This window comes from Sciurus carolinensis, chromosome X (genome assembly GCF_902686445.1).
Source record: "Sciurus carolinensis chromosome X, mSciCar1.2, whole genome shotgun sequence".
In the NCBI taxonomy this organism is placed as follows: Eukaryota; Metazoa; Chordata; class Mammalia; order Rodentia; family Sciuridae; genus Sciurus; species Sciurus carolinensis.
Window position 1 is genome coordinate 29,641,431 of NC_062232.1, and position 15,308 is coordinate 29,656,738.

Genomic DNA, 15,308 nt, shown 5'->3' on the forward strand with positions numbered 1-15,308 from the left:
CAATTAGAGAAATTCAAATTAAAACTGCACAGATTTCATATCATTCCAATCAGAATGGCAATTATCAAGAATACAAGCAACAATAAATGTTAATGAAGATGTGGGAAAAAGGTACATTCATACATTGGTGGTGGGACTGCAAATTGGTGCTACCACTCTGGAAAGCAGTATGGACATTCCTCAGAAAACTTGGAATGGAACCACTATTTGACCTGGTTATCCCACCCCTGGGTATATACCTAAAGGACTTAAAATCAGCCTACTATTGTGACATGGCCACATCAACTTTTATAGCAGTCAATTCACAATAGCTAAACTATGGAACCAACCTAGGCACCCTTCAACAGATGAATGGATAAAGAAAATGTGGTATAATATACACAATGGAATATAACTCAGCCATAAAGAAGAATGAAATTATGGCATTTTTCAGTAAATGGATAGAACTGGAGACTATCAAGCTAAGTGAAATAAGCCAATGCCCCAAAACCAAAGACTGAATGTTCTCTCTGATATGGAATGCTGACTCAAAACAGGTGGTGGGGGGAGTTAAGAGTGAAGTTTCACTGGATTGGGCAGGGAGCATGGGGGAAAGGGAGAGGAGATTTGAATGGAAAATAAAGTGGAATGAATTAGACATAACTTTCCTATGTTTATAAATGAATGCATGACCAGTGTAATTTCACATCATGTACAACCACAAGAATGGGAAATTATACTCCATCTATATATGATATATCAAAATACATTCAACTGTCATGTATAACTAAAAAGAGCAAATAAAAATTTTTAAAAAGTACTGGTGGTCACTTGCCATGGTGTTTGACACAATTGATTGAACTGGTTTATTTACTGTCATTGAAGTTCCTCCTTTCTTTATAGGTCACTCACGTGTCTACTCATCCCATATGTACAGCTATTCATCTATATGTTGGCTACTAGCTACATGTGGCTATTAAAATTAGTTAAGTTGATTAAAATTAACTGACTTGAGCTGGGGTTGTGGCTCAGTGGTAGAGCACTTGCCTAGCATGTGTGAGGCCCCTGGGTTCAATCCTCAATACCACATAAAAAAATATAAATAAATAAATAAATAAATAAATAAATATATATATATATATAATATAATTGTATTGTGTCCATCTACAACAAAAAATATTTTAAAAAAACTAACTGACTTCAAAAAAGTATCTCATTCCTCACAATTTCAACTTCTCATTATCCATATGTGACTTTTGTTAGTGCAGAACATTTTCATTACCACAGAAAATTCTACTAGACAACAGTGCTATAGATCATTGCATATTATTATCTTAAGTTTTCCTGCTACTATGTGGCAGATTCTGCCCTGTGCCATAGGCTGGTTAGTCTTCAGTGGCTTAATTGTTCTGCAGCTTTCAACTCTGCTTTTCTATATTTGCCCTGTAGTTCTTGAATATGAGGTAGAATTGTTAGCTCCTCTTTTTTCTGCCAATCTTTGTCAGCCCTTTAAGAATATGCAATTTTTTATAATTGTTACTCTGGATTTACAACCATTGGATGTGCTGAAGCTAGTACCTCAAAGATATAAAAACAGGACATATGAATGACAACTGCTCCATTTTGGTTCATAAGCAGTTTTGTCTACCAACCCTGGTCTCAGAACTGAAATTCTTCCTTTGTTAGAATATCCTTTTTTAATTTGAGGTATTCCTCTCTTTGAATAACAACATCTGGGAAAGCACTTAGAATGGCATGCATAACAAAACTTTCCAAGTTTTTCTTTTTTGGATACCTCAGTGATTTCATTGTGGTAAGTTTAAAGTTCTTTTCTCTCTATAAGTCACTTAATTTTTCTATAAAAGATAATTCTTGTATTGTTACTGATTTGTGGAGGGGATAAGACTTCCATAAGTGATGAGGTTATAGAACCTCCTAATTTTGCATTCTGTGTAATTGTAGGGCTACCTTGGGGTGTGTTGTGGGGGCACATTTTGTGTAAATTATATGGAAATATGTGAGTTAAGAGAAGGTGAGTTCAGTATGACTTTCCATGTATACACAATTAATTATTAAACCTCAGCCTTATGAATTCAGCACATACTGTTCTAGGAAATGTGCATATGCTGGAAGGAAAAAGCTTCATAAAAAGGCTTTAAATGAAAGAGACTCTTAAGGACTCTGATAAGTACATTGAATTACCTTAGTAATTACAAACATTATCAACATCAGACATTCTTAAATAAAGCCTGAATTCTTGACCTATCTTAAACTTCTCCCATACTCCAGCTATCCACTCTTATCATCTTTGACTTTGGAACCCAGCACTAGACCCAACTACAATCAAGACTCAATAACCAATAACTGTTGGGATGCCATGCATTGTAGCTCAGATCTTTCTTTACTTCAGTCATCCTCCCAAAGTGAAACACCCCTGTGTATAGATTCTCCTCCCTTTCAGTTCTGATTCCCCTCACATATGACTTTTTCTCTTCCCCTCTGCTTTCTAGTATCCCTTTGCTTTTATAGTTCTATGTTTCTCTTTCTCTTCCCTTCATTATTTCTTCTTATTAGGAACATGCCTATCTCAAGGGCACTGTTTTATGTTATTTGTTATTTTTTTTCTAGTAATCTTCCTTATGAATCTTGATATGGATCTGAAAATGATGCTTTCTGGAAGCTTCTATCTGGATTAATTTTTCTAGATAGTGTTTGTTAAAGTTGACCACTTCTTTGAACATTGTGTTGTGTGAGTTTACTAGTCCCTCTGTAGAGAAGTCATTTTTGAACATGTTCTTGGTCACTACCAACTCATAGTGTGTCCTCATTTTGAATGATTGCAGTTTCCTCTGCAATGAATGGTCCATCCAGAACCATTAGTTGCTTGTCTTCACAATTCCAGTAACCACTTCCCCTATTCCAATTATTCCACTGGAAACCCATTTCCAATCAGCAGTCAGAGGAGAATGATAATTTTGGAAACATAATTTCTGATGGTATTTGACTTTAAAATGTAAGTCCATATTATATGAAAAAACATTAAAAATAATGTAGTAGCCTAAAAAATCATACAACTCTCCTTCTGTATCCAAAGTTAAGCATCAGCACATTCAAAGAACCACAGATCAAAATATTTAGGAAAAAATAACCTGTGTTATGAACATATATAGACTTTTTTTGTCATTATTCCCTTAACAATATAGTATAATGACTACTTACATAGCATTTACATTGTATAGGTATTATAATATGATTTAAAATATACATGAAGATGTGTGCCAGCTATACAAAAATACTATGCCATTTATGTAAGGCACTTGAGCATCCATCCTCCAATTTTGGTATTCACAGTGTGGGAAGGGGAGGTGAGGTATGTCCTGGAACCAATGCCCCAGGGGTACTGAAGGACAACTGTACATAATGATAAAACATACATAATAGAAAATGTTAATTTATATTAATAACAAGGTAAGAAAAAAGCAGATGAACCAAAAGAGGAAAAATAGATATGAGACATAAAATGTAATTAGTTACTGAAGAATAAATAATAAGAAATTCCAGAAAAAAATAAGATTAAACAAAATTTTTATTGTATTTTTCTTTGTGAAATATCAAAGCAGGTTGTATTTGTACATGAAGTATTACATCTTTATGCAATTTTCTCTTTGACGTCTGCTAGCTGGTGCTACTGTAGAAATAGATTATTGTGGGAATGAGTTGCTTGCTCTGTTTTGTCAAAGAAATGAAACAGCCATTAAAATAACACATGCTGCAGTACTTTATGCTTCTATAATTCTGTTTGAGAACAGACTGTTTACATAAGAGTGTATGACAGGAGATGGAATTAACAGCTAAAGTTAAATAAAAACAAAATGAAAACCCAAGTGTTTTCCATTGTAGGGCATCACAAATGACTAGAGCTGAAGTATAACCTTTATATTATTTAATTCTTCATTTTATTTAAAACTTTTCTGATTGTCAGCATGGACTTTATAAGTAGGGCTCAGCGCTAAATGTATGTTCCTCTGAAACCCATCATTGTTGTCTTAGTCTTGGAGATTTTTGATATGTCAGAGGACTATTATTCTTACTTCTCTACATTTAAAATATTCTCATTCTTGCCATTTTCCACTGCTTTTCTCTAGAAACTTAGCAAGGAAACATAGGTCAAGTGTTAGTTCATGATTGTGTGTGTGTGTGTGTGTGTGTGTGTGTGTGTGTGGTATTTAGAGTTTTCTACATATGGAATCATGTCATCTGAAAAGAGAGACAATTTTACTTTATGACTTAGATTCCTTTCATTTCTTTTTCTTGCTAAGAAATAATTTTTCTGACTGAACTTGCAGTATATGTTCAGAAGAAGTGGCAAATGGTAAAACTCTAAGACTCTGAAAAAACAGTTAGACCCATTAAATAAATTCAGTAAAGTTGCAGGATATAGAACCTAAGAAAATTAGTTGTGTTATTATTCACTAACAACCATCTAAAATGAAATTAAGAAACAATACCATTTGCAATAATATAAAAAAGAACCTAATCCTTAGGAAATGACTTAACCAAGGAAATGAAATATAACTATAAAATATTGATGAAAGAAATTTGAGGAGATGCAAATATGGAAAGATATCCTGTGTTCAAAGACCTGGGCCTTATGTTAACTATACATGTGTGACTTTCTAATAAAAAGGAAAACTGTTTTCCAAAGTTACTGTAAATTTTTATTCCTGTCAGCAATGTATAAATGTACTAGGTGTTCATATCTTTACCAGCACTTAGTATTGTTAACTTTTATTTAATCAATTTGATAGATGGGAGATGGTATTTCTTGTGATTTCAATTTACATTTCCTTAATGTCAAATGATATTAAACATTTTTTAAAAAGTTTTTATTAGTGTATTATAGTATTATAGTTATGTATAATATTGGAGTTCATTTTGATATAATCATATATGCACGGAATATAGTTTGTTCCCTTTCAGTCCCCAGTACTTCTTCTTTACCTACCTCTACCCCCCAACCCCTACTTCCATTTCCTCTTCTGGTCTTCCTTGTATTTACTTAATGTTTTTTCATACACATAAAGGTGAAATTCACTGTGGTATATTCATATATGTACATAGCATCATTTGGTCAATTTCATTTAACAGCTCCTCCCTTTTCCCATCACTCCCTGCTTCCCCTTGGTCCTCTTCCTCTACTCTACTAATTTCCTTTCTATTTTCATGGGATCCCCTCTCTTTTACCCCCCTTATCTCTATAGCTTCTGCATATCAGAGAAAATTTTGACCCTTTACTTTGAGTCTGGCTTATTTCATTTAGCATGATGTTCTCAGTTCTCTCCATTTACCAGTAAATGTCATAATTGCATGTGCTAACTTGTCATTATGTGCATATCTTCTTTTCTAAATTGTCCTCAAATCTTTCACCTGTTTTTATTAGCTAGATCATTTTTTTTATTGATGTCTGTGTCTTTTTAATGTATTTTGGATACAGTTTGGCTTTGTGTGTTTGTAAAAAAATGTGTTTTGGGCTTATAATTTTATTTCCTTAACAAATGTCTTTAACAGAACAGCTGTTTTAAATTTTATATGATAAAAATTAATCATATTTTCTTTTATAGATGATTCTTTTGATATGGTATTTAAGAAATCTTTGCCTAACCAAGCATTACAAATATTTTCTATTACATTTCTCCCTATTGTTTTATAACTATAAGTTATGTATTTGGATTTGGTTCAATTAGAATGAATAGGAATTGTTTAAATATTTAAATTAGAATGAATAGGAATTGTTTAAATATTTAAATATTTAAATTGTTTAAATATTTAAACAGTTTTTATTTTATTTTCTAGAATTCTTTTTTTTTTTTTTTTGGAAGCCGGGAATTGAACCCAGGGACTTGTGCATGCAAGGCAAGCACTCTACCAACTGAGCTATAACCCCAGCCCCTTCTAGAATCATTTTTGACCTCATGAAAAATAGTCCTACTTTTTCAATAAATGTGGTTTCACTGTCACAGATAATTTTAATTTGAAAACTGCTTTAATTTTTAAACTTGTTTTGCCAAATCAATGATATCACATATTCCTCAACAAAAACAGACACAGTATAATGTATTTTTTTTTTGTCTTTCAGGTGGCCACATTTGACTTTAGCATTCAAATTCAAATTAATTCCTTTAAGGCTTCAGAACTCTACACTGAATATGTGTCAAAGAAAAAATCTGATTTTCCAAAGACCACACCACTTATTGAACCATGTTATGTTCAAGCAACTGGTATGTAATAAGAAACAGGCAACTGATGTGGGTAAACCAAAGATTTATACTTAAGCATCTAAAAGTTTAAAAAATCAGAATGATGTTTACTTTTCAAAGATAGAATTATTAGAAGGTAAGATTATGATATGATTTCCTCATATGTCACTTAAATTATGACTACATAGAATTAAGTGTAAATTAATGCCACAGATATATTTGCAGGTGACTCTTGCTAAAAAAAAATTAGAAAAGAATAAAAACAGATTTAGTACTTTATTGCATGGGAAGTTTTAAATTTATTAAGGCAAATTATAAGTTATTAAAATAAAAGGTATTGAAAATAAAATGAAAAAAACGACAATTTTATTTTAGAAAATGTTTTTATTCCAAAAGAATGGCTTACTAGAGGAGTATTTGTTCATGTAAAATGATTAAGTACAATAAAAATTTGAGTTAGGTTTTTGAATATTTACTTACTATCTCCAGATATTCTAGAATGAACCTGAAGTACTCTGAAAACTTCTTTTAGCAAGCTTTGGCTTTGCTTTTTATCATATGTTCTTGAATATTTTTTTCCTGAAAAGTCAAGAAGTCTATACTTTGTGTTTATAGTTCTGATATTGGGTTAAATTTGTCATTAATTATAGTGATGAGTATCATATCAGTTAATAATTATGCATGGCATTTCATCAGACAGGCCTCACTAAAATAGCATGTGCATGATAGAAATTTATTTCACTCTCATTTAAAATCCCTAATTAGGAATTACACAGCTGGTATGGAAGCTCTAAGTTAAATTTTTTAAAAATCTTGTTGTAAAGTATCTTTAAAAAAATAAAAAGAAAATCAATATTTTCTAATTTTGCTTTCTAAATTAGGTAGATTATCATTCATGATGAGTTCCTTATTCATTTGTATTAGCTTTCTCATATTTTATGTGAAGGTTTCACAAGATTGATTTTTGCCTTTAGTTGTTCATCTTTCAATAAATCTTTTTATTAATTTGATGTTAAATCTAGCTATCTTCCCCCCTTGATTTCTAGCTTTGTTTTAAATATTAGCGGTTTGAGAAATATGATATTGTTTGTCCCCTTTTTAACAGTCTTTAGCAATTTTAAACTAGCAAGAATTTTTAATATTTTCTGATCATTTCTTGTCTTGCTGGTGTGTGTGTGTGTGTGTGTGTGTGTGTGTGTGTATGTGTGTGTGTAAACAGTTCCTTTTATTGCTATTTTATGATTATTTCTTTGACATTCTCTTCTGTTGATTACATTTTATTTTTGGTGGATTTATTTTTCCTTTATGCCTCTGTTTCATGTTGAGTAGTTCCTTTTATTTCTATTGACCTTTACCTGTCCTCTCACGCTTTATTAGTAATTCTCAATAGGCTAACTTCAGCAACAAATACTGTATCTGGCAGTCAGGACACCAGTGAGTCTTTTAATGTGGGGGACTAGGGTGGTCTAAAATGTTAGTTGGTGAGTCATCTGGTGGTTCAGTTTCTCCAGAAAATGATTCTCTAATACTCTATGCTAGGGAGAATATAACTTCCTTGTTTAAATGAATAAGACTTTCTCACTGGTGAAGTAACATGCCAAAACAATTCCCAACTTTTTTAAAGATATAAACAACCTATTATTTTCTGGCCAACCCTTATTGCCAGTTTGTAAATTGGAAGGTCATATTATATGTACTGCTTTTTTTGTATATCTGTCATAATGTTATCTTTTCCAGAATTTCTCATGACAGGTGTTGGGTATGATACAATGGTGACTACCATCTACATTTCTCAGTTATCCCACAGGTCCTGAGCCCCCTGCCAAAACATCCATTAATTCCAGTGATATAATAAAGCATGTGTGAGATACCAACATGTCTGGGATCACAAATTGGTGTATTTCATACACTCATTTTCCTAATTACTTATGAGATCTATTAGTTTCCATTAAAAACTCAAATATCTCAGTCGTGTATTTCAAAAAGTGTAGGTTTTTCTAACAGATAACAATAACTCCTAAGACATTAAGTATTTTTATACCTACCCCATTCCTAATTTTCTATAGAATAAGACATTTACTCTTAGCACTTTCTTGTCTTATCTAGGAAATATTATATGATATGCCATCTATATATTGTCCCTGAATTCTAGTAAATTTTCTTCATTTCTACTCATTTTGTCATTGGTCAAATTTAGTATGGATATCATTTTAATTCTGTGTACATTTTTCTTAGCTCAATATTAAGTATATTTTATTTTTTATTATCTCGATGATAACTTTTAATGGTAACTCATTATTAAATTCATAAAATTGAATGTTGTAAGTATGAAAAGCAAGATATTTTAGAAATATTTTAAAATATAATTTTATTTTCTAGATAGAAATGTAATCACAGAAGCAAGCCTTATTTTCTCACTGTTTCATGTAGACAAATATACTAAGTGCCTATGAGTTTATATCTGTTAATATTTTATCAACATATTTACTTTTCTTTCAAAGTGTTGCAAGCACCATTGAATTTATCCAGTACTGAGTTTGTATTTACTATTCCTTTACATGAGATGGAGGCTAATAAAAAGGTCAACAAAACCCAGGTATGTATAGAGAGTTGATACATTTTATAATTGTTTTTATAATTATGTGTTTTTATTATAATTTTTAGTTTACTAAGTAGATTTTGAGTGGTTTAAAATATTCCCTATGAGCAATATTTTCCATAATATTTATGCTATTTGGAGCAAGAATACTGGCATTTTTAGGGAATGTGTGTGTGGGTGTAGCGCATATATATAGGCACCAATATGCACTACTATATATATGCACTACACACACACACACACACACACACACACACACATATATGTATGTTATGTGTAATTTCTCAAAGTAATTTTCAAAATATGTAGTCACATATAAAGTTATGTACCTTATAAACACATAGATGCATATATTTAATAAGAATACTCAAAATATTTGAATATAATTCTCCTAATACAATTGGAAGCTATGACTTAAATTAATGTGAACTATATTCCATACATGTTAGAAAATTTGTCAAGAAGCAATAATAAAAGTGGAAAAATTGAGGTATATAATTTCTGTGTTGATCTACTCTTTTTTCTTACTGTATATCTCTACCTTTCTTCTAAATAGCAGTTTATCTAGAATGAAAAAAGGGAGACGTATAAGAAAGGAGATCATGTACATGTCATAGGAATTTGTATTTGAATTACCCTTTTTTCTAATACATTATTGTTCCTGTTACCATTTATGAACCTCTGTATTGCTAAAAGATATATAGAGAAGATATTTAATGTTATATCTGAAAAAATAGCAGAATGCTGTATGACATTATAGTTAGAGATCAGTTAAGTATCTTTTGAAATTAAATTGTGATTGTTTAGGGCCTAAAAAGTCAAAACTTTTTCTAATAGAATTTCAAATATACAAAACACCTCTTGTATGTGGGACTAGAAAGGAGACTTTAGTGAACTAAAATGAATTTAATTCCAAATATTAAAAATCCCTTCTTAAATGTGAGATTATTTCATATCATTAAAATTTTATTCTGTTCATGTAAGGAAAAAAGGATCTAGACGCCAACAGCTTTCTCTTTAAGTGGCAAAGGGGTCACACTGGCCCCATGGGGAAGAAAATGTGACTTTAATATACTACTTGTATTCCCTATGAATGATATTTACACAGACCAAATAATATATACAGAGAAAACTTAATACATTTATGGAAAATAATTAAAATATCATCATTTATAACTTGTATGTGAAATGACATGCATATGATATGTACAATACATATGTGAAAGTTAAGTGAACAGAAGAATGGAGAATCCTGGAAGAAAGAATAGTGAAACTCATTTTACACAATGAATAATTAAAGGATAGTAACAAAGTTTGACAGAAGAAGAACTAGAGATATAAATATATTGCTTAAAGCTATGAGATGACTAATAGAAGAGTTAAAATAACATAAATATTCAAAAACAGGAAGTGGGAAGAAGACTGGGTGTAATGTAAATAGACTAAATACTTGTTTTTCTTGGTGGGGCAGTCAAAAGACAATAATCTGAAGCTAATAAAACATGAAATAGCCACATGTCAGACAGAATAATGACTCTCAAAGATGCTCAAATCCTAATCTCCAGAATTCACAGATACATTAACTTGCAAAAATGCTTTGCTGATGTGTTTTAGAACCCTGAGAAGGGGAAACTGTCTTGGCTTATCTAGGTGATTCCATTCTAATCATATGAGCGGTTAAAAGTACAGAACCTTTCCTGACTATATCAGAGGAGAATGTGACAACATTGGAAGAGTCAGAAAGATTTACTGTGTTGCTGGCTTTGAAGACCAGAGGAGGCCAATCCAAGGAATGCAGCTGGCCTCTAGAAACTGAAAAAGGCAATGAAAGGGACTCTTCCATAGAACCTTCAGAAAGGAACATAGTTCCTGCCAACACCTTGATCTTATTTAAGTGATATCTGTGTTGAATTTCTACCCTACAGGGCTGTAATATAATAAATTTTCTGTTCTTTAAGCCACCACGTTTGTGGCAGTATGTTATGGCAGCAATAGAAACCCAAAAGAAACTATATCAACACCACATTTAGAATAAAGCTATTCTAGATGAAAACCCGAATCAGCATGGTTAAAATCAGTTGTAGAACTGTTGATTGGAGATGTTGAGGTGAACGACTATTTTTAATAAGCATTTTTGAGCTTTTTGTGTAAGGTATGTATATATATCATTTGATAAAAATACAAAGAAAAACTAACACAGTACTAAATATACAAAGTAACAAGTGATTCTTTATAGATAACTATCAGTTTCATTCTCTGTACTATGGAAATGAGTGATTAATTTTAGTCCACAGTGAAAGGATATGGGGTTTTGAAGGGGAGCATTAACATATACTATTTGTAATTTTTCTGTAAGAAAGAATATTCTCTCCTCCTGTTTATTTATTTCATTACTAAGCATATCAGTATGAATCCACCTATATAATTTACTTTATGCTTTTAGTTATAATCCAATATGACATCATTTATTTTATTGGTAAAAATTTTCCGGCTTTGGCCTTTAGGAGTTCTTTTAGGTTGGCCCTAAAATTTTTAAACATTTTCTGAATTATTGTCACTACCAGATGTTCCATGCTCATCTATTACTTTACTTGCTCCAGTTCTACCAACATTTTCTTCAAGACACCTCAGAACCTTTTATGGTAGAATGATATTTAGAAACCAAGATTTGGTTATTGAATGTGCTGATTGCTTCTGGTATATGACAGATAATAGGCTTTTTAAGAAATAAAGCCAGGAAAAATTTGTATGTATACTATCTCATGTACAAGCACACATGCGCATGTACACACACACACTCAATACAATTTAATTATAAAATATGTTGTAATTTGGCTATGACACTTTTCACTTATAAAAGTTTAATATCCACTTATATTTTATATGAATTCATACTTCACCTGTTTTATCACAGAATTTTATTTCATTTGTGGATACATTATAGTTTACTTATCTACCCATTAACTGAAGGAAATCTGGTTCTATTTTTTTCTTCCATTGTTTGGTGATTATGAACAAAGCTATGTATGAACATTCACATAAAGTTTTTTGTGTAAACATAAATTTTCAAGTCACTTATGTAAATATTTATACTTGGTATTGAAGAATTTTATGGTAGTTTTGTGGTTAACATCATAAGAAAGTGCCCAGCTGTCTTCCAAACCGACTGTACCATTTTCCTTTCTCACAATCAGTAAATGAGGATTTTTGTTACTTTCATTGCTGCTAGCTAGCATAATTGATTTTTACCTTTTCAATTTATTTTATTTCAGTCTATATCTTTTGTGTACTTTTCATAGTTGTTAAAATACACTCTGAACTAATTTTCATACCCCTTTGTTTGCTTAACATTACTGAAAACATTTTATCTGGTATTATAATTTTTAATCATTGACTTTGTACATAGTCCCATCAACTTGATATCATAATACAACTAAACTTTATGATATATATTACCATTTTTGTCACAAAAAACTTTTGTGTGTGTGAACAGGATCTTCTGTTACATAATATTTCAAAACAAGTTGTACAATGGACTTTGGATCTTAGTGATAATGACAAACCTTTCAAAAATGGCACATTTGAGTTTAGTATACTGACTGGTCATCTGCAACCAGATGAAAAGTGTAGTGTTTCCATAAATTTCTGTCCAAGTAAGTACTTTTCTCCTATATTTTTGATACAATTCCAATTCATTATTCACATGTTAAGTATTTAATACAGTTGCAAAAAATTTAGATTATCTACTATACATTCTTTTTTATTTGAATAACCAAAAATAATGTAATTTTATCTCATTTTTCTCTTTTAAGATATTTAATTGACAAACATTATACATTCAAGGTGTACAACATAATGATTTGATATACTTATATATTGTATAGTTCTTACCATAGATTGACACTACCACCATTATCCATGCTGTGTATTAGATCCCCAGAATCTGTTAACTTTATGATTGAAAATTTAAACCCTTTGATCATTCTTTCCCCATTTTCTTCACCTGAAAGCCCCTGATGAACATCACCTTCTTCTCTGCTTCTATGAATATGACACTTTTTAGATTCTGTATGACTAAGATCATAAAATATTTCACTTAAAGTCTTCTAGGTTCAAGCATTGTGTCCCAATTAGCAGAATTTCCTTCTTTTTTAAGACTGAATGAAATGTCACTAGATATAGTGTGCCGTAATTCATTTTTCATTCATTCATTGATAGAGATATTATCACATTTTGGTTTTGATCTGCATTTCTCTAATTGGTGATATTGAGAATTTTTCTATCCTTGCTGGCAATTTGTATGCAATGTTTGGGAAACTTTGCATACAAATTTATTAAATCTACCAGGTCTTTTGCTGGTAGATTTAATAAAAGCATTTCTGTTTTTGACTATTGAGTTATGTCACTTAATAGTAAACTCAATTTGGACAATTTGCATATTAAACTCTTACTGGATATAAAGCGTGCAAATATTTTCTATCAATTCATGGGTTGCTTTTACTGTTTGCTGATTGTTTCCTTGGCTATGGAGAACCTTTTTAGTTTGACGTAGCCTCACTTGTTCAGCTTTGTTTTCTATGCTTTTGGTGTAATATCCAAAAAAATCATTGCCAAGACCAGTGTCAAGGTTTTCTCCTGTTTTCTTTGAGAGGTTTTAAGGTCTCAGATCTTTCAATTTCTTCTTAAAAGATTTAAGGTTATCTTAATTCTGTAAAAGTTGTTTCTTGTATATGGCATAAGAAAAGGATCAAATTTCATTCTTCTGCATGTGAATATCCAGTTTTGTTAACATTTATTGAAGAGAGTTTCCCAATTGCATATTCTTAGTGCCCTTGTCAAAGATTAATTGACTCTATGTGTAAGGGTTTATTTCTGAACACTTCTTTTTGTTCCATCAGTTTGTGTCTGTTTTTATGATAGGAGCATACCATTTTGAGTATGGCAACTTTCTAATATAGCTTGAGATGAGAGAGTGTGATGCCTCTGCCTTTGTTCTTTCTAAATATTGATTTGCATACTGAGGTCATTTGTGATACCACATGAATTTTAGCATTACTTTTTCTATATCTGTGAAAAATGCCATTGAAATGTTTTCAGAAATCATATCCAATCTGCAGACTGCATTGAATACTATGGATATTTAAGATAATGATTCTTCTGGTCCATGAATGTGAGATATGTTTTCCATTCATTTGTGAGTTTAATTTATTTCATCAATTTCTTAATGTTTTCAATTTACAGAACTTTCAATTCCATGGTTAATTTTATCTTAAGTATGTTATTCTTTTTGATGCTATTGTAAATGGGATCAATTTATTAATTTGTTTTTGGATAGTTTTTAGTATATAGAAAGGTAACTGATTTTTGCATGGTGATTTTGTATTCTACAACTTTATTGAATTCATTAGTTCTGAAAGTTTTTGGTGGATTCTTAAAGATTTTTAGTATGTAGGATCATATCTTCTGCAAACAAAGACAATTGAACTCCTCCTTTCTAACTTGGTTGCTTTTCACTTTTTTTTATCTTAACCTAATTACTCTGGTTAGGACTTCCAGGACTGTGTGGAATAGAAGTTGTTAGAGTTGGTAGGTATTTTTGTCTTGTTCTTCATCTCAGAGGAAAACTCTTCAGCTTTGCAGTTTGGTATATGAGGAGTTATAGGTTTGCCATATCTGGCCTGTCTTTTGTTGAGAACATTTCTTTCTTTCTTTTTTTTTTTTTTGGTACTGGGAATTGAACCCAGGGATGCTTTGCCACTGAGCTACATCCCATCCTTTTGATTTTTTTTTTAATTTTGAGACAGGGCCTCACTAAATTGCATAGGGCCTTGCTAAGTTGCTGAGGCTAGCCTTGAACCTATGATCCTCCTGTCTCAGCCTCCTGAGTCACTGGGATTACAGGCAGGTGTCACCGTGCCCAATGATACATTCCTTTAATACCTTTTATTTTAAATCATAGTCAATGTTGAATTTTGTCAACTGCTGTTTCTGCAGTTATTGAGATGATTGCATATTTTCATCATTCTGTTAACATGATGTATCACATTTTTATTTGTATATATTGAAATATGCTTGCATCACAAGGAGAAATCCCACTCAATCATTATGTATGATTCTTTTGATGTACTGTTGAATTCAGTTTGCTAGTGTTTTGCAGAGGACTTTTGTATCTATGTTTATCAGGAAGATTCACTTGTAATTTTCTTCACTTGTGGTATCTTTGGCTGACATTGGACTCAAGGTAATGCTTGTCTCATAAAATGAGTTTGAAAGTATTCCCTTATCTTCAGTTATTTTGAATGATTGTGAGAAGAATTGGTATGACTTCTTTAAATATTTGGTAGAATTTAGCAGTGAATGTTTTAGGTCTTGGGCTTTTCTTTGGCGGGAAACTTTGCGTTTATTGACTCGATCTCCTTACTTATTTTTGGTCTGTCCAGATTTTCCATTTCTGCATGAGTTAGTCTTGGTAG

General features: G+C 31.4%; 1 protein-coding gene across 1 annotated transcript in view; it reads left to right on the forward strand.

The window, feature by feature from the left end:
* Nucleotides 1–15,308, forward strand: part of Cfap47 (cilia and flagella associated protein 47) — a 403,733-nt gene that overhangs the window by 75,200 nt on the left and 313,225 nt on the right. The window contains 3 exon segments of the mRNA XM_047535909.1: nt 6,116–6,257; nt 8,738–8,832; nt 12,329–12,488. Coding sequence (XP_047391865.1) covers nt 6,116–6,257; nt 8,738–8,832; nt 12,329–12,488 — 397 coding nt within the window.